The sequence below is a fragment of the Lissotriton helveticus genome, chromosome 1_2 (assembly GCF_964261635.1).
Source record: "Lissotriton helveticus chromosome 1_2, aLisHel1.1, whole genome shotgun sequence".
Taxonomy (NCBI): domain Eukaryota; kingdom Metazoa; phylum Chordata; class Amphibia; order Caudata; family Salamandridae; genus Lissotriton; species Lissotriton helveticus.
Window position 1 is genome coordinate 289,056,995 of NC_136058.1, and position 23,902 is coordinate 289,080,896.

Consider the following 23,902-nt stretch of genomic DNA (forward strand, 5'->3'; position numbering starts at 1 on the left):
CTGTGCTACTCAAATGTAGACTATTAACCTGCAGACGCGTTTCACCTTAGTGCATCCGATTATAAAAGTGTATAACAGTTTTTTTTATGACCGTTTTCAAACATGAATTTAGAAACATTCATGCCCCCCACCTCCTGACAACAATGCCAATAGGCAAAGTGAAATAAAACAATTGCCCAGGATTACACAGTTTGGTCAAGTGTGGAAGCTGGGATTGATCCCAAGTGTAATTCAACCACTAGAAGTGTATGCGTCGCTTCCCCTATGCCTACCTTACATCTCCCAAGCCCCCGACTGCCACTATGCTGGTATCAATGTGGCCATCGTCACACCCCAGATTACATTTTTTGCCCCTAGGAAAATGTTTGGAATAGCCATGGTCTCTACTAAGGCTGTATGTTGGGGTCTTGGAAAAGCCCAAGTTCTGCTGACAGAGGGCGGTAGGGTTCTTCAAACGCCAACTTGTTGTTCGTAGCCCCGTTAGGTCTACCATGTTTAATTTGGGTGCCACATTATTCACCACGCCCTCCTCATGCGTCACCAATAGATAGACAGAAAATGATGATTGCTGAGGTCTACCTGAAGTTGTAAAGCGCTTACTGCTGCCAAGTGGTGGTTGCCAGCCACATTGTAAGCTTCACTTCTTAGACAATGTACTATTTTTCCTGGTCTGAGCTTCCATCTGCTGGCCACTCCAAGTCTTTGCTGGCCCAGTTGGTAGGCTACTCACAACTGCTGCAAACAATCAAGTTTTACCAATTGTCACTTATCATCACTGGACCAGGAAACGATCTGTACGTAAAGATGTTATCCCCTGGGATCACCTGTTTGACAGTACTGCTAGCCAATCACCACACAGAATCTTGGATTTGAAAGTATTTAGGTTCTTGAGGGAAGTAAGGAACTGTTTAAACCATTAAGATCTGTGTAATAGCACTGATTAAAAAAAAGTGACGTCATATTATAGAGCTCCCCGGCCAGCTTTGGGATTTTCATTACTCCAGTTGCTGAATGGTTGAAGAGATCTTTTAGAAAACGTTAGCACCATAGGAAGTAGGACAACTCTAATTTTATGCACAATTTCAGATTCTACCCTATTTATTAGGTCTCGCCTGGCGTTAGCAGCGCGCATGCGCTGCTCTCGCCATGCGAGGGCCTTTTGGAATCGATACGATCGATACTTGAAGCGCCGCCCCTCTTTCCATTGGCTCGTGTCTTCGTTTATGTTAAACAATGGCGCTTAATTGGAAAGCATGCTTCTCGGTTACCGCCTTGTCCACTTTTAGGATGGCCCATGTGGACAGGCTGATGCCATCTTTGTTTCTGGCACAGCGTACACTGCCATGCGCTCGTGAAGCCAGTCCTCCCAGGACAGACAGCACAACTGGGTTCCCTTCACAGGATCACACACTGCTTCTCTTGCACACACATCGGCTGAGTACCATTGTGAGCCCATGCCCACCGGGTGGCACCCCGCACGCTGACATGTGCTTGTGAGGCCAGCCCTCCCAGGACAGACAGCATACCAGGGGTCTCTGTACATGACCACACGCTGCTTCACGCAGACAAGCACACACGGGCTGAGCACCACTGCCGGCGACAGCATATATATGTTCTTCTAGGGCAACAGGAACAAAATGTAGTTACATGTAAAAAGTGAGGCGCGTTGGCAGGACCGGGCTGTATCTTGCTGAAGAAGGCAGCACAGATGCTCCAACTCAGGTATGATGTACATTTTTTCTAAAGAACATCCAAAATGTGTTTGTTGCGCAGATATTACTGACGGAGAAAATAAGTGAAGTGAATTTAAGTGTGCAGAAAGCTCAGCAGCTCAGAAGCAGGCTCTCTTCCAAAGAGGCGCTGTGAACCAGTGTGCAGCACTGATTTGCACAAAATGGGGTGCCTACATCTGTCATCCCCCGCTTCTTTCAGCGCTCAAACTGAAGTCCTACGAGGTTCCGCCGAGACACGTCAAAGGCACTTGCAGGGTGCGGCAAGCGCCTGTGATGTATAACTTATCACATGCAGGCTGGGGTGCACGTCACTCTGGGCTAGATCAAAACAGACACCCTTTCTCGTAACCAATTGTTCTTTCTTTTTAAAAATACAGTTAGGCAGGAGAAATGGGCTTGCGATCCAGGCAAATAGTTCGGTAGCAGCTCTGCCAACAGTCCCCCATGCTACATGGAGGCAGCTCTGGAGAGGGATGATACTGGCACGGGAAACATCGAGTGGGGTGACCTAGTGTATAAAAAATATATATATATATTAAAAAACCTTTGGCAAGGATTTCACTGCAGGGAAGTCAGCGACTTACAAGTATATACAGCCTTTTCCCCGTGGCTGTTTTAAAATGAAATACATACTTGACATTTTCTAGCTTACTTGATGGCATTGTTTATTTGTAGTTGAATCTTTCTGCTTGTGTTTTTTGTCCTTGTAGTTTTCCGAGACTTTCCATCTAGGGCACATTTATGATTCTGGCCTCAATACACGAGAACAAGTGCCCTACCTCTATCCCTTACCTGGTAACCTGAATTGTACAGAGTGACATATCCTTCCCTCCTTTCTCCTCCCCATCCCTTTCAAACAAAACCCTTTTAAGTGGCAGCCAGGAAGTCAGCACGCAGCTCTGCTCAGGTTTCTGTAACATAAACCCTAAACCACCACTGCTCAAAGTGCCATAAAACAATCAAAGGCCGAGAGGAAACACCTTGTAGGCCACTGATGTGTGCACACTCCTTCATTCCCCAAGTGCATTCACCAGGTGGGCGCACACACATCCCCCTTATCAAACCCCAATAATAATGTATTGGTTTACAAAATATTTAACAAAGGCGGTGTAATAACCACCTAGATCAATCCCAGCAGAGCAGAAACAATCCATAAGAGCTATATCTCTATACCAATCACTGCAAGGAGAAAATGCAGCCAAACGTCTATTAATAGCAAATACTAGCTGCCTGTAAACAGTCAAACACACAGTATAGCAAACAAGCATAAAAAATGCTATAGGTCTTGCCTTTCATTAAGGTAAAGCCATTTGCTTTGCTATACAATACCATTAGCAAAGCAAGTAGCTTTAACTTAACGAAAGGCGTGACCTATTGCATTTTCGATGCTTGTTTTTGTTTTTTGCCTTCTCTAAGCCCTTTTGAGAGAGAGAGTAACTTACACACTTTGCATGTGGTTTCTTGCTGGTCTTGCTGTATCTCTGTATTTCAGTGTCTTGTGTTTCATCTACAAGTTTTCACTGTTTGGACGGTGATAACAAACGTTTGTTGGAGTAAAGTTAGTTGATCTTCTATGGCTCAACAGGCTTCCGAAGAAAGCTTTTGCTAAAGAACCAGAAACAGAGAGTTTTGGGGGTATTTAACCATGTTGTAGGGGACTTCATAATAACTTTTTGTTTTGGACAAGATACACACAGTTTACTAGGAGAAATCTCTCAGCTAAAGGAAGAGCACTTTTCAAAAAAGGGGAGGGTTTTGCTTGAAAGGGTAAGGGTTTTGTTAAAAAGGGGCGGGATCCTATTTATAGGGCATGGACGCCGGTTGGACGTCTACAGATCTAGGTCGAAGGTCAGGGTTTGTGTTTGCATGTGGAGCTTTACTGTTAAGGGGTGGGGCCCCGGTGAAAGAGAATGTAATCTATGGACCGGAATACTGTCTGAATGGGAGATAACCTGAATTGGGAAGATCCTAACTAAAAGTCAGGAATCCAAGGAGCTATAAACCTGGTTGAAGGAGACGCATCATTATTGAAGGGCAGCTGTATGGCTGAATGGGAATGATCTTGGCCGAGGGCAGGAATCCTGGACAAAGAAAAGGAATTGTGGTGAAACGAGGAGAATCATTGATTCTGATTGATTGGAAGGCAGCAATGCTTGTTAAGTCAGAAGGAATCTTCATTGGTGGGTGAAAATCCCAATGTATCCTGCTGATGAGAGGAACCCTATTTAAAGGACAAGATTCCTAGTCAAAGAGCAGGAATACTGATAGAATAGGAGGAATCATTGTTAAAGGGGAGAAATGGTGATTGAAGGGTGAGGGGAGAGGATGTGGTGTAAGGCTAGAGCAGTCGACCTCAAATCTGGAGAACCGGGTTCGAGACTCGGCAACGACGCTCAAAATCCTGTGATTCTGGGCAAATCACTTAATCTCCCTGTGCCTAACAAAAATGAATGTGTCCTCATGTAAAATAAAAAAATGATAATTACGCACAGTAACACAACTGGTGCTCATGATTGAAGGGTGGGAATCATGATTGAAGGGTGGAAATCTGGATTGAAGGGTGGGACCCTGAATTGAAGGGTGGGACTCTGAATTGAAGGGGGAATTTGGATTGAAGGGGGGAATTTGGATTGAAGGGGGGAATCTAGATTGAAGGGGGGAATCTGGATTGAAGGGGGGAATCTGGATTGAAGGGGGGAATCTGGATTGAAGGGGAAAATCTGGATTGAAGGGGGAAATCTGGATTGAAGGGCGGGAATCTGGATTGAAGGGCGGGAATCTGAATTGAAGGGCGGGAATCTGGATTGATGGGGAATTTGGATTGAAGGGGGGAATCTGGATTGAAGGGGGGAATCTAGATTGAAGGGGGGAATCTGGATTGAAGGGTGGAATCTGGATTGAAGGGGGAATCTGGATTGAAGGGGGAAATCTGGATTGAAGGGCGGGAATCTGGATTGAAGGGCGGGAATCTGAATTGAAGGGCGGGAATCTGGATTGAAGGGCGGGTATCTGGATTGAAGGGCGGGAATCTGGATTGAAGGTCGGGAATCTGGATTGAAGGTCGGGAATCTGGATTGAAGGTCGGGAATCTGGATTGAAGGGGGGAAATCTGGATTGAATGGCGGGAATCTGAATTGAAGGGCGGGAATCTGGATTGAAGGGCGGGAATCTGGATTGAAGGGCAGGAATCTGGATTGAAGGGGGAATCTGGATTGAAGAGCGGGAATCTGGATTGAAGGGCGGGAATCTGGATTGAAGGGCGGGAATCTGGATTGAAGGGGGGAATCTGGATTGAAGGGCGGGAATCTGGATTGAAGGGGGGAATCTGGATTGAAGGACGGGAATCTGGATTGAAGGGCGGGAATTTGGATTGAAGGGCGGGAATTCGGAATGAAGGGCGACAATACTGACTGACGGGTGGGAATCCTGAAATCCTGATTGAAGGTGGGAATCCTGATTGAAGAGTTGGAATCTTGATTGAAGTGCAGGTTTGAAGAGCAGAAATAGTGGTAGAACGGAAGGGATCATTGTAGAAGGACTGCGATCCTAGCAACAATTTTGGATAAAAGTTAATAGCAGGAAACTGTCATAAAGAGAGAATCTTATCAAGCTGAAATCCTGTTGTCAGTTGTCGATGCAGTTTTTTTTAGTCTTGTTCTCTAATGCCTTTCCTTCTCCTTCCTCCTGCTTGTCCAGTGATGTGACGTTTATTGTAGGAAAAGAGAGGCGTGAACTCTACGGTCACCGTTGCGTCCTTGCATGTCGCTGTCGCGTCTTCCATGAGATGTTCCTGGAGCAGCCATTGTTGGCGGACTCCTCTCAGCAGGGACAGCCCATTGTTCTCAGCGATGTGCAACCTGAGGTATTCCTGGCGGTGATGGAGTTCCTGTACACAAACTGTGTGACCCTGCACAGCTGCATCGTAAGTGTCGTAACACCATATATTTCATATCAAATAAATGTTTTCAATTTTTTCGTTGAAAGTTTGTAATCGCTGTATGTGTGAGCAATTGGCTAAAAGTAGATTTGCTCTAAATTGGGTGACCAGATTTTTAAAACCGAAAACCAGAACATATTTCAGAGGTAGGATGTGAGAAGTTAGCCTGGCATATGATGTCCACTAGTTTTAGTGGGCACCTTGCACCAGTCTAACCAACCCTTATTGATGGTGGTTGTAAAGTCAACCTTATAGAAAGCTATCCTAGTGGTAGCATGGACCAGCAGTCAATAAGCTAAGACGTCAGAGAGCATGTGAAGCCAGTTGTTTTACCAATTGTAATCCCTTGAATACCACATGAAAGGACACCACACAAGGTATATATCAAATATATATGTATTTATTTCTAACACAACCCCTCTGCACTCTTTATGAGGTCAGAGGTCAAAGTACATCACAAGTTACTCAATTATCATACGATAAGTTGCACAATATACAGTATTGCCCTAGGGGCCTCACGAACAATATACTAAGAAAGTGGTATAAGAACCACGTCTGAAATAGAGAGTAGGCCTAGGGCCTGGGGAATCGCTGGGGCTACACTAAACAACCAAAGGTTAGGAAGTAGGCGGCCCACAGGATACGCATGCAGTGTCTAAATACAGTCGCGAGTTACCATTGACTTATAATGGGAAACAAAGAAGTTACGAAGTTACTGTTTAAGGGCACTTCCGGATGGACTACGACAAAACCCCTTTAGACTAGGACACTTCGAGAGTCAAGACCCACGGGAGCACCGGAGTACTCGTGTTACCTCACCCAGGGAAGCCGGGTGCATAGGTGCCTTTTGGTGTCGGGGTTTGTCGTCGTTTTCTATGGAGATCTGCAAAGAAGTGCTGCAGGCAACCAGAGGAAAAGTGTCTGGGTGGATCCAAGGGTGGATCAAAGATCTGAAGAACCTGAAAGCAGAGGGGACAGAGTCTGGGTCACTAGCCAGTGACCAGGAAGGTACCAGGAAGGAACCAGGCGATGTCGCGATGATCTCAGGTGAAAGAGGTGAGTTTGTCTCTTCAGGAACGAGGTCCAGGAGGCATCGACGATGACCAGGCGCTGGATTCAAGCTGTCCCACGATGAATCTAATTGACAGCAGTGTCTGTATCCGGATTGGACCCAACAAGCCTTGGCAAACCCAATCCACGCAGGATGTCGAGATTGGCTATGTTGCAGACCAGCAAGGTCTGTGGCGCTTCTCCTTTAGAGGGAAGCTGGAGCAAGCCTGGAGCAACCAGGAAAGCAGTTCAGTTCAAAAGAAAAGTCTTCAGGGGGCTCACTAGCCAACGGACTAGAAACCGGGAAGACACGTCGAGCAGGCCCCACGCACTCGTGGAGTGTGGAGGGCTGAGCTTCGGTGCAAATGGTGCTCGGGTCTGGGGCTTCTCGTACCCCAATGTACAACTGCGAGGGTACCTCGGGAGTCGAGCAGTTAGCAAAATGCAGGATGTCCAGGGTATCCGGTCCCACGTCTCTCGTGTCCGCCACGGGTCTCAGCTTTTCTGTGGATGTGGGTCGGAGTCAGAGAAGTCTGAGAGTCCAGTTCCTGTGTCGCTGAGTCTCCGGGTTCCGGCGGGAGCGTCGACAAAGCAGACCGGCAAGTTTCTGGTGGTGCCTGTTTGCACCGGGTGGTTGCTCCTTGACCCCAAGGGAGATATCTACCGTCTTCTAGTCAGAATAGAATGTCGAAGGTCCAAGAGTTCTGTATCAAAGTTTTGTTCCAAGATAATCTGAAGTCCTGGGAACACAGCTCCTATACTTATTCTAAGGATGGGGGCTGGATTACCTGACTAGGTCCCTCCTATGGGTGGACCTGAGAAGGGGGTGGTTACACCCCTTTCCCTTTGTCCAGTTTCGCACCAGAGCTGGGGCTGGAGTGCCCCAGCAACTGGTTTGAACTGGGCTATGCATGGAGCACCTTGTGTGCCCCAGGCAGTGTCTAGATGCATTCACTGAATGCAGCCCTCCCTGCCCCAATACACAAAACCCCTGTCTGGGGAGGTGCTGGCACCTCCCTGGACAGGAAACCTATTGTCCAGGCCGCCCTTGCTGGAGTTTCCCCCAGCAACAGGAGGTCAGACTCGTGTCTGTGGCAGCAGCATCCATTTTGTGATGCTGAGGCTCTGTTTAACTTTAACCGGGTAAAGCAGTAACTACATGTCTTCTCCCTCTAGAAGGGTTGAATGCTACCCCCGCCGCCAGGATTGGCGGGGGTGGGGTTAGTATTCCAAAGTGTTTGACTCCTTACACGACATGTTTTGATAAAGCCAAGCCAAAGTTAGCATTAACCTCGAGGATTATAATGCACTTAGTATATGGTATGGCTATATCATAGCCCAGCTATAAGGAGATGGTTCCGAAAGCTGCAGAGGGGCTCATCTCATGCTAGGGCACCCTCTCACATAAAACCAAGCACTCTGCCTCCAGGATTGTCGAGGCCTACCATAGGAGTGACTTATAGGTGCATATATGTCTATATATATATATATAGGTATATATAGCTATACTATATCTAAGTAAGGGGTGATTACACCACCTTACACAGGCTGTGTGAACAGACCTGTGGTGTCCGTTTGGAGGGCCAGCCAGGGGTGGCATAATACATGCTGCAGCCTCTGGTAGGCCTTGGATGCACCTATGCCCTGGGTACCTATGGTACACTATACAGGGGCTCACAAAGGTGATCCAATACCCAATCTGGTATGTACCTAAAGTACATGGTATCAATTTAGAGAGAGAACAGCTGGGCTGTGGGTCCGATTAGCAGGCCCACTGCCACACTAAAGTCGAAAAGCCAGAGAATTACAGCAAAAAGTGGGGGTGACCATAGGAAGCAGATCCTACTCTCCTACATAGGACTTGAATGTGGAAGTGGACTTAAGCGACAGAAGGACTCAAATGACAGTGTCCACCAACATAGAAAACGGACTAAGATAAAATAGAGGTCCCAAGATTACTTTTTTGGTAACGAGAATGGAGAGATTAAAAATAAATCTGAGTGTGTCGCAAAGACACGTTATGAGTTATAAAATGGCTCCATCTAGAGTCTGTGCCTGTCTGGAATTTGAGTGTTGTGGCACAACTGTGGTTCAAGCACAGGGATCAGAGTTTGACCCAGAAGAACACTCAGTTGCATTTCCTCAGATTCCACTCCCTGAAGGGGAGACAGTCTCCTGGATCACCAAGAGGTGGCAGAACCAAACGGTGGCGCTCCAGAGGGCTCTATCATAATAATATATATAAGCGCTTGATAATTAAGTTTTTCTGTTTCGTAGCACTGAAAACAACTGGAGTTATTATTCCAACACAGTTTATTGACCTTGTAAGGATGAAAGGCTGAGTTCCCCTCCTAGGATTTGAACCTGCAGCCTATGGGTTGCATACCTTAAGAGAGCTCTTAACTTGCTGAGCTATCACACTACTTAAAGCAAGTCCCTGTGTCTGTGAGTGGTAAGCAGTAATGGGGGTTGGGGGGCTTTTAGCTAAACATGGACCTGCTGAGAACAGGTACTCAAGAGGGATGTCCCCTTTTGGAGTCACTGAAGGAGTGTCTGCTCTTTGTTGAACAGCCTGAGGATGCCACACATGCGTGAGATGCTAGGATGACTGTGCGAACATTGTCTGTGTGTCAATGTTTACATTCCTGAAATATCCCAGTGGTTATGGAAGGGACAGTAGTAACCATGGTTTGTCAATGAACAGTCATATGTGAGACGTTAGAACCGTGCCACGTACAGTGTGGTTTTGCCGGTTACTGTGCATCCATGCCATTTACAAAATATCCATGCCATTTACAGAGTAGCAATACCTACAAAAACTGTGGTTATCAGTGGTTACACATTTTTGCGCCATTAAAAACAACAGAAACAGTGTTTTTCCAATGTTTTTGGAATGTTTTGCTTTTATTATTGCTTGCTTTCTGCACTGACAGTGCATGTGTATAGACAGTGTACATACAGGGTAAATGAGGTCCAAATACATTTTTACAAGGAAAACCTATCGTACCACACAATACAATACTTCTTTAGTTAGTCTTTGGTTAGGCCCATCTCCCTGCTCCCTTACCTAAGCAAGATCTTTGAGAGCCACATCACTTTGTGCCTGTCGGCCTATATAGAGGACAACCATCTCTTGGCCTCTCATCAAGCGGGCTTCCGCCCGGTCCACTCGACCGAATCTGTGGTCCTTTCTGTTCTTGATGAGCTGAAGAGCAAGGCGGATTCCAATTCTCCTCAAGCCTTGGTGCTCCTTGACTTGTCCGCTGCTTTTGACACGGTCGACCATTCCATCCTCCTCGGCCGTGTCAGGGCAGCGGGCTTCCAGGGCACCGCCTTTTCCTGGCTCTCCTCATTTCTCCAAGGCAGGACGCAGGCCGTTTGTCTCTCCGGCTTCTCTGCCCCTCCCCGTTCGGTGCCTTGCGGGGTCCCCCAAGGTTCCTCCCTTTCCCCTCTTCTTTTTAATCTTTACATCTATCCCCTTATTAATTCTCTGCATAACATGGAGGTCTCCGTGTACAACTACGCTGAAGACCTTCAGCTTGTTTTTGATCTCTCCCCTGCTCCTGATTCTCTTCTTAAATTCCAATCCACATTTATTTTTATTTCTGATTGGATGAATCAAAACCACCTCAAGCTTAACCCGGACACAACGGAGTTAGTCCTGACTGGCGGTGCCATCAGCCCTTGGACTTCTGCCTTTTGGCCTTCCACCTTTGGCCCCCCTCCGCTTCCCTCTGTATCAGTCAGAACCCTGGGCATCAAAATCAGCCAGGACCTCTCCATGCCTCCCCAGGTTATCTCTGTTGTATCATCCTGCTTTCTGTCCCTTAGGATTATCCGTAAGATCTCCCGATTTTAGGTTTCGCCTGGGGCACGGAGCTTTAGCTCTGCCCCCATGAGAAATCTGTAGTCTTCAGTAAGGGACACTTGAATCCGCCCTCTGTTCCATTGGCTAGCTCCATAAATGGAGGCTAGCCATTGGAACAGAGATCTGTCCGTCAAGGCCGGACCAGATTCGGGGGCGTTCCCGCGATTTTTTCGCTCTCCACCTCTGCGATATCGTCATCGCGGCGGTGGGCGGAGTTTCTGTTTTTTTTTTATTCGTTTGTATTCCGTCATTCCATGCCGACCACGGCCGGCGGAAGAAGTCCAGGTGAGTGGTTTTTTTATTCTTGCCTTCCCGCCCCCCCTCCCGCTGTCCGTGTGTCCGTTCCGCCCCCTCCCCGTGTGCTCGTTCCCGCCCCCCCTCCCCTTTCACTCTCCGTTGCTTGTTTTTTTTATATTTTCCTGCTTCTGTTTTGCGCTCGGTCATGCTGGGTGCGGCGGTCGAGCAGCGCATGCCTGGTTTGAGGCGAGGACGGACGTCTATTTACTAGAAAGAGGAGAAAGCCACACCGAGACCTGTTAAAGGAAATTTTGTTGCGTCGCTACTAAACCGAACGTAGCGTGGGCGACACAGTAATTATTTTGCAAATATGTACGTATTTTGTTTTAATGTATACACTAGTGAACCGATTTCGATTTTCCTGGTGGAGTATTTCAAATGCCTTCCATCGAAAATAATTCCACGCTCTGGGTATTGAAAGCAATGTTTATTTCAACAGGCACGTCTGCTAGTCTCACAGTGTCTCTGTAATTGGGAAAGAGATAGTCAAGGTAAATGCGTTACCACGGTACCGACGCTTCTTTAATCTACCCAGAAATATGGCTTGGAGATTGTATGCGATTGTTTAAAAGAGAAAACTACCTTAGAAAACCCAAAACAATGTTTACGACGGAAGAATGAATTTAGTGCACAACAACCTGCCTAGAACATCTGTTTAAATCCACACGTTGTTTAGTCCCGCCCGTTGTGCTGTACTCTTGTAGAGGGGGAAAACTGCTGTGTCACGAAGCAACAGCGCCGTGTGTGATTTTTTTTAAACAGCAGATTTACGTTTTCCATATCTATGCGTGAGTAGATTAGCCAAAGAGCCTAAAGAGGACGAAGGTCGTGAAGTACACTGCCTCGTGCGAAGGGGACAACTGAGGAGTTTGACTGTTGCGCACCAGTGTTGTGAGAGATAAGCACCCCTGAGTGGTCCTTATGCTCTTCTACAGAAGGGCACAAGGGAGCTCTGAGCATCAGTTCTTGGGCCGTTCTACAGCGTGCACATAGCATGGGATCTGTGAGAGTGGATCCTAGGGTTGTTAAGGAGTGGGCCTTTGAGCTCTCTGAGTGGTTCTTAAGATCTTTATGAGTGGGGGCTTTAGGAGCTCAAATATGTGGTCCCTGGGTCTCCAAGAGAGGCTTACTTGGGATCTTATAAAAAGGGCCGCTACCCACGGGTCATCTGACTCTCTAAGGTGCAGGAGCCGCACGCTGGTCCCTGCAGCCAGCTCTCTCTCTCCTGCCCCCTCCTTGCACCATGCACCCCCTCCCTGACTCTCTGTGCTCTTTACCTTTTGTGATAGTCGGGTCACATCCCCTCAGACCCCTCTAGTGATCTCCCGCCCCCTATCGGTGCTCTCGTTCCTGCCGCTGCCCCTCTTGTGGTCACATTAATCCTCTGTTCTAAGGGCAACATTTTGGGGTGGGCGGTCTGTAATCACTCTCCCCCCCCTTCCCCACATACACACACCTTCCTTCCAGTGCACCCACACCTGCAGCCATATCCCCCTTCCTCCGGCCTCCTCTGCAGCTTTGCCTGGTGCAGGAGACCGGATTCCCACGTGTGCTCTTCGTGTGTCCTCTCATTTCACCCAGCCTCTCTCCCCCCCCTCCCTCCTTTCGCTAGTGCATTTCGGCACATGTTGTAGTCACATTCGACGGGATCTAGCTGTGTGCCTTCAGGGCGCTGTACCTACAGGTCCCTGGTGAGAAGCTCCGCACGAGGCCATGAATCGAAGGGGCATGGAGAGTGGAGACAGTTGAAAGAAGAGGGAAGGGAGGCTGAAAGGGTAAAGTTTTCCGATAGCTAGTGGTGTAAGTCAGGCTTTATGTAGCAAATCTGTTCATAATCACACCAAGAAAAGCATGTTTTAGGGCAGTTAGTGTCACACTCCGGCCCCTTTAAAAAAAACTTTTTTTCCTGCCGAACACAAACTCGAAAGTGAAATAGGGCATAGTGGCAAAACATGATTTACACCGGATCACACAATTTGATCAGTTTATTAGGCTAGGAATGAATTCCATGTCTTCTACTTTGAAACTTTGCGACTAAATGCACCCGTTGCAAATGCACAGAACCACAGCTACAAATTCTGAACCAGCACCTTTAACCATTTCCCGTCTATAGCATTTACATGCTCCAAAACGAACTGTAATTCTACAATGCCTGAGTATAATTCCCCCCACGATGATTATTTGTTTACAAGTGTTTTTCCTAAAGTCCTCTTTGCTCTGAAGCATGTGAGCACTATAGAAATAACACGAGTAATCTTCAATCTTTAGTGCAGTAAACAAACAGTTATTCAATGAAGGATGTGCAATGTTTAGTGCTGTACATATGATAGTTTAAGTGAAGTCATTTTTGCCGGGTGTCTCTGTCTGGTGAGTATTACCTCCTAGCTAAGACTTGTTTTTTGTATCTATTTCTAGCCAGTTTTCATCGTAGTGCAAAATGCTAACTATAATAGTTGCAATACAAATTGCATTTGCGAGAGATTAAGCTATTGCCATTGTAAATGACAATGCCATTTATTTATCTGTTTTCAAAACCAACACATAAATAAAAAGTTTGTCATTCACAATGCCAATAGCTCAAACTTTTCCAAAGGCGAAACCGTTGCATTGTAAATGCTTGTTTTTCTTCTGATGCCCTTAAAATAATTGTTTTTGCTATGATTCTTTCACGGTTGGACTACGGGAACTGCTTTTACGTGGGCATTCCTGCCTACGAGCTGCGGCGCCTTCAGACCATCCAGAACCAGGCCGCCCGCCTTATCCATTGGCTTCCTAAGTCCCACCATATCACCCCCCTTCTCAAGTCCCTCCATTGGCTTCCCATCTTGCAGAGAAATCTCTTCAAGATCGGATGTCTAGTCTTTATGGCCCGTGCCCGCACTGCTCCCATCTTCATCAGTTCCATGATCACCCACTACCACCCCTGTCGCAATCTCCGCTCCTCCAGCCAGGCACTCTTCAGTGTTCCCTGTTTCCGCAAGTCCAGAGTTGGTGGCACCAGGTTCTCTACTCTTGCCCCCCGCTTCTGGAATAGTCTCCCACTTACTATCAGGTCCATCACCGTTTATTTGCATTTCCGTAAAGCACTCAAAACCCATCTGTTTGCCCAAGCCTTCTCAACCCAGTAATTCCCTGGTGCCCTACCATCTGTCACTGTCAATCCCCCAGTGCCAGGAAGCCGCTCGGCCACAGTGCGCTTTACAAATACTTTCAACTTCAACTACAACTTCTTGGTTGTGTGCGCTTGCTCTTTCCTTCCCATGTAAATGTTTGTCTATGATAAGGCCCTCTCAAATTGGAACTTGAGAAGGGCAACAACAAAATAGCCAGTACACAGTTTGCTAACTCTGGCCACTGACATGACTGTCCCTGCCAATACTGATTCTCCTGAAGGTTGTGATTCTCTGGATTCTCTGTGATTCTCAGGTTTTGCAACATATGCATTGAACTGGGCACATATGCCCTCAGTTATTGAATCGGTCACAAAATGAAGCAGAACTTTTCAAAGTCCGGAGAAAATTCCCTTTTACGGAAGGGATCTAGAACTTGTCAGAGTACCTCAGTGAGGTTTCATTGACTTCAAATGCCATGGTTGATGAAGGGACATTTCTATGCATAATTGCAAGCCATTTCTCATGCACTGTGAAATAATATTTCCTGAATTACTCCTCAACATTTCTGTACTTACCAAGTGGCAAAAATTCTAACATGGAACATGTTGCAGTGCCAATGTCACTAAAAGTATCACCCAGCCTACTCTCAAGGACATGTTTAACATCTACACCAATTATGCTTAGTAGACAAGGGTGTTTTCAGACTTTAGTTTTTTGATTATGTCTACTACAGCAGTCATGTTTTCCTGTAAAAATCTAAGAATGCAGTAGAGTGTACTTTTTTTCACATCACTATCATCACATTTCTTGCCTTTGGCCTCATCACTAAGCAAAAATTCTGTAAACGGTCGCCACAGATAATATAGCATTCACAACCTCTAGGACTGAGAACTGCGGGCTAAATGATACATTTGGGATGACTCTTTCTTTGATGCCACACAAAGCACTAAATGAGAAATATTAGCGTTTTAGTTCCCTCGCTTAACGAAACAGTGCGCCAGAATGGACTACAAAGTCAATAGCATTGTTCATTAACTTTGAAGATTGTAAAGTTGTTTTCAGTATGCCTTCTAGCAAGTGGCAAGGATCTCTTATAGGAAATAAAGGTATCGAATATGACAGGTAATTACACAACTTTTTCATATATATATACGTAGCAGAATTACTGCAAATACAAACAATATCACTCCAGTCTTCGTTGAACTTGGTAAGAACTTTTTGCAGCAGCATTCCAAGTGACACTGCGTTCCATGTTTTCTAAACGTCTGGTGTCATGTTTTCACCACTAACCCAGATGCTTGGTGACAGCACTCTTTTCACATATACCTGTCACTACACCTTGCATTGAATGTTTAAAGCCTGGGGTGTTTGGCAATTCACCAACTATCAATACTGAATCGCTAGAAAAGGGGGCTAATGTATCAAAGGGTTTCACCCATTCTCTGTCTGTGGGTAAATGTGATGGTAGATATTGGGAAAGATTCTTTTGAAACCAGCCATTTTACCAATCAGTGAAAGAATCAAACGTAGCCAAAACATCAAATATGATTTTGATATTTCCTTGTTCTCTACAGTTTATAAAATAATTAAATAAGACATAAAACATGGTTATAAACCCTGTATCTTTAGACCTAAGGCCACAAAACTGAAAAAAGCAAAAGGAAGAATGAACAATAGTTTAGTGACATCCCTAAACAACAATAGTCCAGCAGAATAATGTTAGCCTAGTCTTTCTTGCAGCTGCCTTGTATAACAAAGTTATATTGTATTGTCTACTTCAGGAAGATATAAAAACGGCTCATTAACTCACCTTTTCCTTTCTTTGACTGTCCTTTAATTTGTGGTTGCGAAGGTGTTGTTTCAGTGTTTATATGTTTACACTGGTGATGGCTATTTTCCTTCTGGTGGGGTTGTATCAGCTATTATAGGTTTAAATCTAAAACAGGAAAGCCTAAGTATAATCAGTAATATTCATCCGTAGACCAAAATCAGTTGTTATTAGGCACTGAGATAACTTCTATTAAACAGCATGTATTCATAATATCAATGTATTATTAATTGGTAAAATCATACAATAGCGAGTTTAAAGGGAAGAGCCATTAAAGGGAAAGTGCTCCCTTCAATGTGTGATAAAACGGTGAATAGTATAACATACAGACAGAAAACAATCAAGGTGACAAAAGTAGGCAAATGATGATCTCGATATTTATGGTGTCTGCGGCTTGAATAGTCACAAAGTTTCAGCTCGCACATCAGGTCCAATGGAGAATGGAGCATGAGCACATAGTGATGGAGTACAGGGATGTAGTATACTTACTAAAGGCAGGCCTCTCTCAATCACCAAACAGCTAAAATTTGACACAGGAACTTTGTTGATGTTGTTTAACTTTGCCTGAAGAGAGCTCCAGAGTTTTTTGCAACTTATAGGGAAAAAGAGGCAAACCTTGCTTCTGGTCTGTTCTATCTGAACTGTGTGAAGCACTGGAAAAGCCAATCATGATACAGCCCTGTGTTTCTTTTTCTAAGGAAAATGACAGTCTGGAACAGAGTGTTTTATCCTGCGGATATCTTCTGACCATTACTTGGATAAAGAAAGTTGAGCATTTGCCCTGATTGACCTAATGGGCGAAGAACGGTTTATTGAAAGAAGAGTCTGGGAAAACAAAGCCAGTGGAATGCTAAGATTGTTTAGTTTAAGTTTATTGTACAGTTAGTTAAAACCTTTACCAAAGCATTTCTCATTTAAAAAAGAAAAAAAAAGCATAAAATACTTTTTAATATCATGAAATGAGCCACCGAAACCCCAAAATTATTAGTTAGACCTTAAATAGAATAGAATTAGGGTCCTCAATGTAAATCAAGACAATGTTTAAAAATTGATATTGAGAGCGGTGGATAACACGTGAAAATTGGCCTCTAGGCTCCAAAGGAGAAGGTATAAAGTCGAAAGGTCAGGGTGTCCATGTTAATCCGGTGCTAATAGCACCAGTAAGTGTTCATTGTTGATCACTTCAAGATAGACACAAGTTAGCCCCAGAATACGTTGTCAGGCGAGTCGACGCTTTCTGTAATGCGTTCATTTATTTTTGCCACAGTGGTAAGTGTGAGGAAACGCAGGGGCAGGAGCAGCAGCCAAATGGCCCCAGTGGTTCTAGTGTTGGATTCCACATTGTGATGGTATTTAGGCAAACAAACTGAAAGTGCTAAGTGCAAGGTGTGTGTCATTATGGACATTGCTCGGTCCCACAAGTGCTTCAGAAAAGTTGAGTAGCTCCTGTGCAATGCAGTGACCTGAGCGGGCCCAAGCTGGTGATTGCAGTCTGTGCACATTGCAGCAGCAACCGGGTAGTATCCTTGAAGCAAGTTTAGTTAGGACCTGGCTTTAAGTCGCTGGTAGTACAAGTGGGCTCCAATTTTGCCACTGCCACCTGGAGGAATTTGATTGTTTTAACATTTATCGTGGCGTTCACTGGATTCAGACAGGCAATTACAGCCTGACAGCAAGTGCGAACTCCAACATAAACGAAGGAATTGTTTTCTCGGATGAAGCAGCATGGGGCAGATGCAGAGAATAAGAAAGATGGTTTCCGCGCCCAGGCTGCAAAGACGGCACATTGCGATTTGAGCTGCCGCTGTTCGCCATTCCAGGCATCGGCCCCCTATATTCATTCCCTCAGTCTGAGAGCTACACATCTGGCTTTGAGCCACATCGGATAAGTGCAAGCAACGTATTGCTTCTGGATCCAAGGGGTATAAGAGTTAATCATTGCCCAGGCATCTAAACGCCTGCTCAGCATTGCCAGGTCACCCAGCCTTGATAGCATTTTTGCTGTGGTCACCACAGGTTTTTTAAAAGCAGATTGTTAAAAATGTTTTTCCAAAGCTTCTGTGAGCGAGAGGTCTTTTAGCTTATCTTGAAGATGGCACTTCAGGGAGGATCCTGAGCTATCTCAATCTCGCCAAAGTAGGCTGTTCATGGAATCTGGCGGGGCGAGTCTGAGCCTGTGGCAGAAAGTTAAAAACACAATGCTAAGATTGCTGATGAGATGTGGTTATGTAGATGAACATGTAGATGCTGTCTTACAGCATTCTTTGTAGTCATGGCAGAAGGGAAAACATGTCCCTGCAATAGTGTAATTTTGCATAGTCGAGTCATTACAGAATGAAAGAAGTGGTAGATGGAAGCATTTGCGGGAATCTTAGGTGCAAGAACATTTTCTGTAGAGTTGGCCTAGTTGTAGAATGCATTTTTTTGTTACTTGGTTTATTTTGGGAACTAGAGACAGACTGAACTCCATTATCACTCCCAGGTTTTACGGTGCATTGGTTGATGACTAGGAGACTGAGGTCTGGACCACAGGTTTCAAGTTCATTTGGTTTTCCAATTTTGCTATCCCTTTCTATGTGTGTATGTATGTAGTATTTACATACCTGAACCTAGCTGAAAGGCAAGGGAGCACTGTACAAGGCCCAGTCTATAAACCAGCTGCAGCTCTTATTACTGTCTTTTATGGAGTCGGAGGGATCTTTGTATCGGGGTAGTCTGGTTTGTTTATTCTGTGAGGATCTTAAAGAGTTATTTTGCTGGTCATTTGGCATTTTTGAGTTGTTTAGGGAGTGCAGCATTTTTGTTTTCTTGATGAAGGATTTGTAGATCCTGATCAGTTGATGAAGATTAATGTTGGCATATGATTTGATCTATTTCCTCCAGTGGTGTTGAAGTTTGTTGTTTTCTTCTTTCATATTATTTATCCCATCACGGCTTATACCAGCAGTTAGCATACATTGATGATTTGAGAGAGATGAGTTTTTCGAAGGCTTAAGAGAGTCGATTCTACAGTTCACTGCATTCACAGAGAAGAGAATTCAGTTTAGCGAGGTCAAGTTTGTTCCAGTGGCTGAAGTTGCTGTTGTAGTTGCTTATAGTCTTGTGGGAGCTTGGCAGTGAAGGAGATGAGATGGGGATTGCCACAAAAGATAGATTGGTTCCCACCAAGGTGTGGCTGGTTTTGTTCGTAGAACAATGTAGACATTGGCCTGGCGATGCTTCTTTATATACTGGGCATCAGGCAGTATGTAGAGCACCATTTAGCGAGGCCAGTATTCACTTTGTTGTAGAAAATATAGCACCACAGAGAGGTTAGAGGGCACGTTCGATGTTGCCCTAGCACAGCACTCCATATCTGGAAACCCTCACTGCTTTTTGGGCAGTTTCAATTCTGTTGTTGTTGTTGTATAAGCTTTATTCGAAACAATTTTCATAAAAGCACATAACATGTAAAACAATTACACAATAATACATATTAACAATAAAAAGACATTAAACTTACAGTGCAGCCCATACAATATTACATCTAAAACCATGATAAAATATATTACATTATCAGTTTTTAAAAGGGATCCCTAATTACACAATTCTCCCAAGAGCCCGTCGTCTAATTGCCCAGGCCCAACCTAGATATTTAGCCACCCCTATGACTATCGAGTCCTGAGTAGTTGTACATAAAATTCTTAAGGCCACAGTACTATCGCGTGTCCCTAGGTTCTTACATACCGGCGTAAGCCATTTAGCCCTAGGTTTCTTATAGGCTTGACATACGAATAGGAAGTGGCCTATGCTCTCTTCGGCATATTCACATGCAGGGCATAAATTATTGGTCGATTTATTCCAGCCAGCTGTCATTTTCTTCAGGGGGATAGATCCTGACCTTAGCTGAAAAACCAATTTCCTATCCATTGGTACCGTGATGTTGTCCCAATAATTTTCTAAGGCGGGTAAAATTTTTGACTCCAGAAACCGGCCAGACATGGAGTCAGTCCTTGTATCTTTCAGCAATTTAACACCCACCCAATCCCAGTACTGTTTTTTTAGGTTTTCCTTACTGGGGAAAATCTCTCCTTCAGGATTATTCCAAAGATTTGAAAACCCTATATTGCCTAGCATAGACTTCAGATGTTTCAGCCATTTTATCTTATGGAATGTATCTTCCTGGATTATCCACAGAAAGCCCTCCGCATATTGTCTAATTTCTGGAGTCGTCCAGAGGCGCCTCCAGTAGAGGAGTGGACGCAATCGGGCTCTATCAATGATAGAGCGCCTACCTAGTTCCAAAAACAATGGAGTTAACGGGGTGCTCTGTGGAAGTCCTGTGATCCCTCGCAAAAACTTATTCTCCGAAATCTGTAATGCCGCAATACTTTCCCAGGCCCATAGCTCTGCGCCGTATAAAGTAGCACCCAAGACCTTTGCGTCATACACCGTAAGTGCTGGTTTTATAGGTTTTGTCTTGGATTTACGGTGCTCGCCCCTAAGGGCACCTGAGAGCTGCTGATGTCTTAGGACCACTTTGTCCACATGATGTGCCCAACCAGTGCCCTCGGCAATCTGGACCCCCAGATACGTGAATTCTGCAACAATATCCAACCTGCTGTTATTCAAGGTTACTTTGGGGTGGTTCCTACGGCCAGATGAAAAGACCATTAATTTTGTTTTTCCCACGTTCACCTCTAGGCCATGCTCAACGCAAAAAGCATCGAAAATGTTCAGTGCACGCTGCAGCCCCATAGGGGTCTTAGATAAAATGAGAGTATCGTCAGCGAACATCAGGATAGGAACCCTGGTGTCCGCTAACGATGGAGCATCAACGCTCGCCTCCAACATTCTCTCAACAATCCCGTTGATAAATAACGAGAACAATAGGGGGGCCATGGAGCAGCCCTGCCGGACGCCCCTTTCCACTGGGAAGTCCATAGTTGTTTCCCCACTTCCACCCCACTGGACTCTTGCAAAGTTGGACTCGTGCAGTCGCATGATTAATGTAAGCAGATCTGCAGGAATCCCCATCTTTTGCAGAACCGACCATAGCTTGGATCGGGGGACTAGGTCGAATGCCGCCCGTAGGTCGACAAACGCGACATACAGGCAGCCCCTTCCCAGTACCACAGTCTTCCACCGCAGTATGGTAAACCGAAAGACCTGGTCGATGGTACTGGTTGCTCGCCTAAATCCAGCTTGGTATGGGGAAAGGCCGTTGTTGTTATCAACCCAGTCCATAAGCTGGTTTGTTATCATCCTCCCCACAACTTTCTGCATTGTAGATATTAAGCTTATAGGCCTATAGTTTGCAGGCAGCGAACGGTCGCCCTTCTTGTGGATAGGGATAATAGTTGCACATTTCCAAAGGTCTGGGACCACTTCCCCCTTTGCCAAGGCATTTGCTACGAGGAAAGTGTACCTCGCCCATCTTGTCACATCATATTTAAAAATGTCAGAAGGAATCCCATCTGGGCCTGGGGCCCTCCCACACTTCACAGTCTCGATGGCAATTTCCGCCTCTCTAAGAGAGAACAGATTGTCAGTTGCGTAAGCCGGTATTATACTGCTCGCCCCCGTTGGGTGATTAACATTAGCATACTGTGGTCTAAAGTAATCGACCCAAGCATCTTCTGCCACGTTGTTATCAGGCTTTCCGGGACCAGCTCCTCTACCCCACTTAATAATTTCCCAGAACCTTTTAGAGTCTTTATTGCCTGAGGCCTCTTTCAATTCTGCCCAATGATCTTCATCCCATTTCTTTTTCGCTAAATGGATGGCCCTCTTGTACAGTTTCCTTTGCTCTGTTACTACTTCACGGTCCCTACTCCTTATGGCTTGTCCCAGTTCAAGTCGTGCCAGTCTACACTGACTATCAAACCACCTTCCCACCTCTTTGGCTTTCTTCGCTTTCTTGTTTTTGGTGAAGAAGCACGGTCTTAGGAGGGAGAACAACTCGTTATGGATTTCCGTGATACCACTATCTCCCGGTACCACTGGGGCCGTTGCTTCAATTGCAGAAATTGCACTATCGACCACATTATTAATGAAGATCATAATAACCTCATTTGCCACTACTTTTGGCCATTTTAGCCTCCGTTCATCATTACTCATGACCGGGATATCATCATTGGTTACGAAAGAATTTCCTGCCCCTGCATTCCACCACCTGTGAGTCACACAGAGGGGGTTGTGATCACTTTCGACCATAGGCCTAATAATCATATCAACAACTCCTTCCCACAGCTGGAGACTGATCCAGCGGCCTATAGAAAATATATCATAAATTACGCTACCCAACTTCATAACCTATAAACAAAATTCTATACTAAATATGGACCCATTTATAAACCTGACATATTTTGGGCCTACTGAATCAGGTGGTCAAATTAAATCTATATACACATTATCTACAAACTATATACATATTTATACATCTGCGGAAAGAATGTTGTCCTTATAATAAAACTATACCATTTAAATGACCACCATTGGCGATGTGATCTAGCTAATAGTAACCTACACTTCTGAATAACCAAGACCAGCTTGTTTGTCAAAAGTAAGATTTTATTTTCTAAATTATGGTATATAAGTTGAAAGTTTTATGAATGAAATTTATTAGCAATAATGCAAGCATGATTATAATGAAATATGAGAAAATTACTATTTAAGCAAATAAAACAATTTTAAAGAAAATATATAAAGTTTAGCATTTCTAAAACCTATTTTCCTAACTGAGCTAAATAGATAGAAATTAAAGTAAAGTTCTTTGAGGATTCTTACGTGCTCCACGCAAAGTCCAACAGCACATCACCCTCATCGGAAAGTCAGAAAGCAGCAGCCAGCCCAACCCTAAGGGTATGACTTTTTATACCTTTCTACGCTAACTAAACTAGCAAAGGAAAGTTTTCAGAAATCCTCGACGTCCCATTGGCTGAGAGTGACAAGTTGTAAACCAATTATTGTCCCACAGGTTTTGCCATTAGATTTTGTTGTTTTTTAAAAAAAGCGAAATCAGAGTACCAAGTTGAAGGACGTCTAGCAATACCAATCACACAAATTGTATATGATGCAGGAAGCTGCGTTACAGAACATAGATCAAATGATATAATTGACAATCCACCTGAGATTTACAGTTTTAAACCATTATGACACATATATTTCAAATAGAGATCTAAAGGAGAGCCAAAAAAGTGGTTGTATATAAAAATATATATGCTTTATGCATTTATTCAAATAATAACATTTTGTACACAATAATGATAAATCGTTTAAAAAATATACATAAAGTACATTAAGCATTACATTAAAAACATTGAGAGTCACATAAAGAAAACATCAATTAAAAAGTTCAAAACGAACAAGGGTCGACGCGGCGTTTCGGTTACAGGCTAATAATAGGCAACCTTCTTCAGGACCAAGTTCTGTGTTATTAAAGACTGAGGGAATTCCAGATGTATCTTGGGGCCGGTTATAGAATCCGGTCGGGAGATGTTGTCAATTTATTCAATTGTGACAATCACTGTAGCAATATCTTATATTGTTCTCAAAATAGGGATCGCTCTGGTAGTAGGAGCCTATCTCTATTCCTGATGAGACCCGAGGACGCGCTGACGTAGTAGGAGCAGGGAGGCCGAATTCAACGCCGAAGGCAGGATGATCCCCACCAAGGAATGAATGCCTAACCTGACACAGAAGCCCATTGAAAAGCTCGTGTTATCATTTAACTTCCAGATATTATAAACTGGTATAATTGAAGATACATATCGGTGGCTCCTACTACCAGAGCGATCCCTATTTTGAGAACAATATAAGATATTGCTACAGTGATTGTCACAATTGAATAAATTGACAACATCTCCCGACCGGATTCTATAACCGGCCCCCGGTATTCCAAGATACATCTGGAATTCCCTCAGTCTTTAATAACACAGAACTTGGTCCTGAAGAAGGTTGCCTATTATTAGCCTGTAACCGAAACGCCGCGTCGACCCTTGTTCGTTTTGAACTTTTTAATTGATGTTTTCTTTATGTGACTCTCAATGTTTTTAATGTAATGCTTAATGTACCTTATGTATATTTTTTAAACGA

General features: G+C 44.6%; 1 protein-coding gene across 4 annotated transcripts in view; it reads left to right on the forward strand.

Annotated features, from left to right (window-relative positions):
- Window positions 1–23,902, forward strand: part of BTBD19 (BTB domain containing 19) — a 1,311,048-nt gene that overhangs the window by 212,891 nt on the left and 1,074,255 nt on the right. For all 4 annotated transcript variants that reach the window (XM_078671753.1, XM_078671755.1, XM_078671754.1 and 1 more), the window contains exon 2: window positions 5,430–5,655. In XM_078671753.1, coding sequence (XP_078527879.1) covers window positions 5,430–5,655 — 226 coding nt within the window. The remainder of the gene's footprint in view (window positions 1–5,429; window positions 5,656–23,902) is intronic.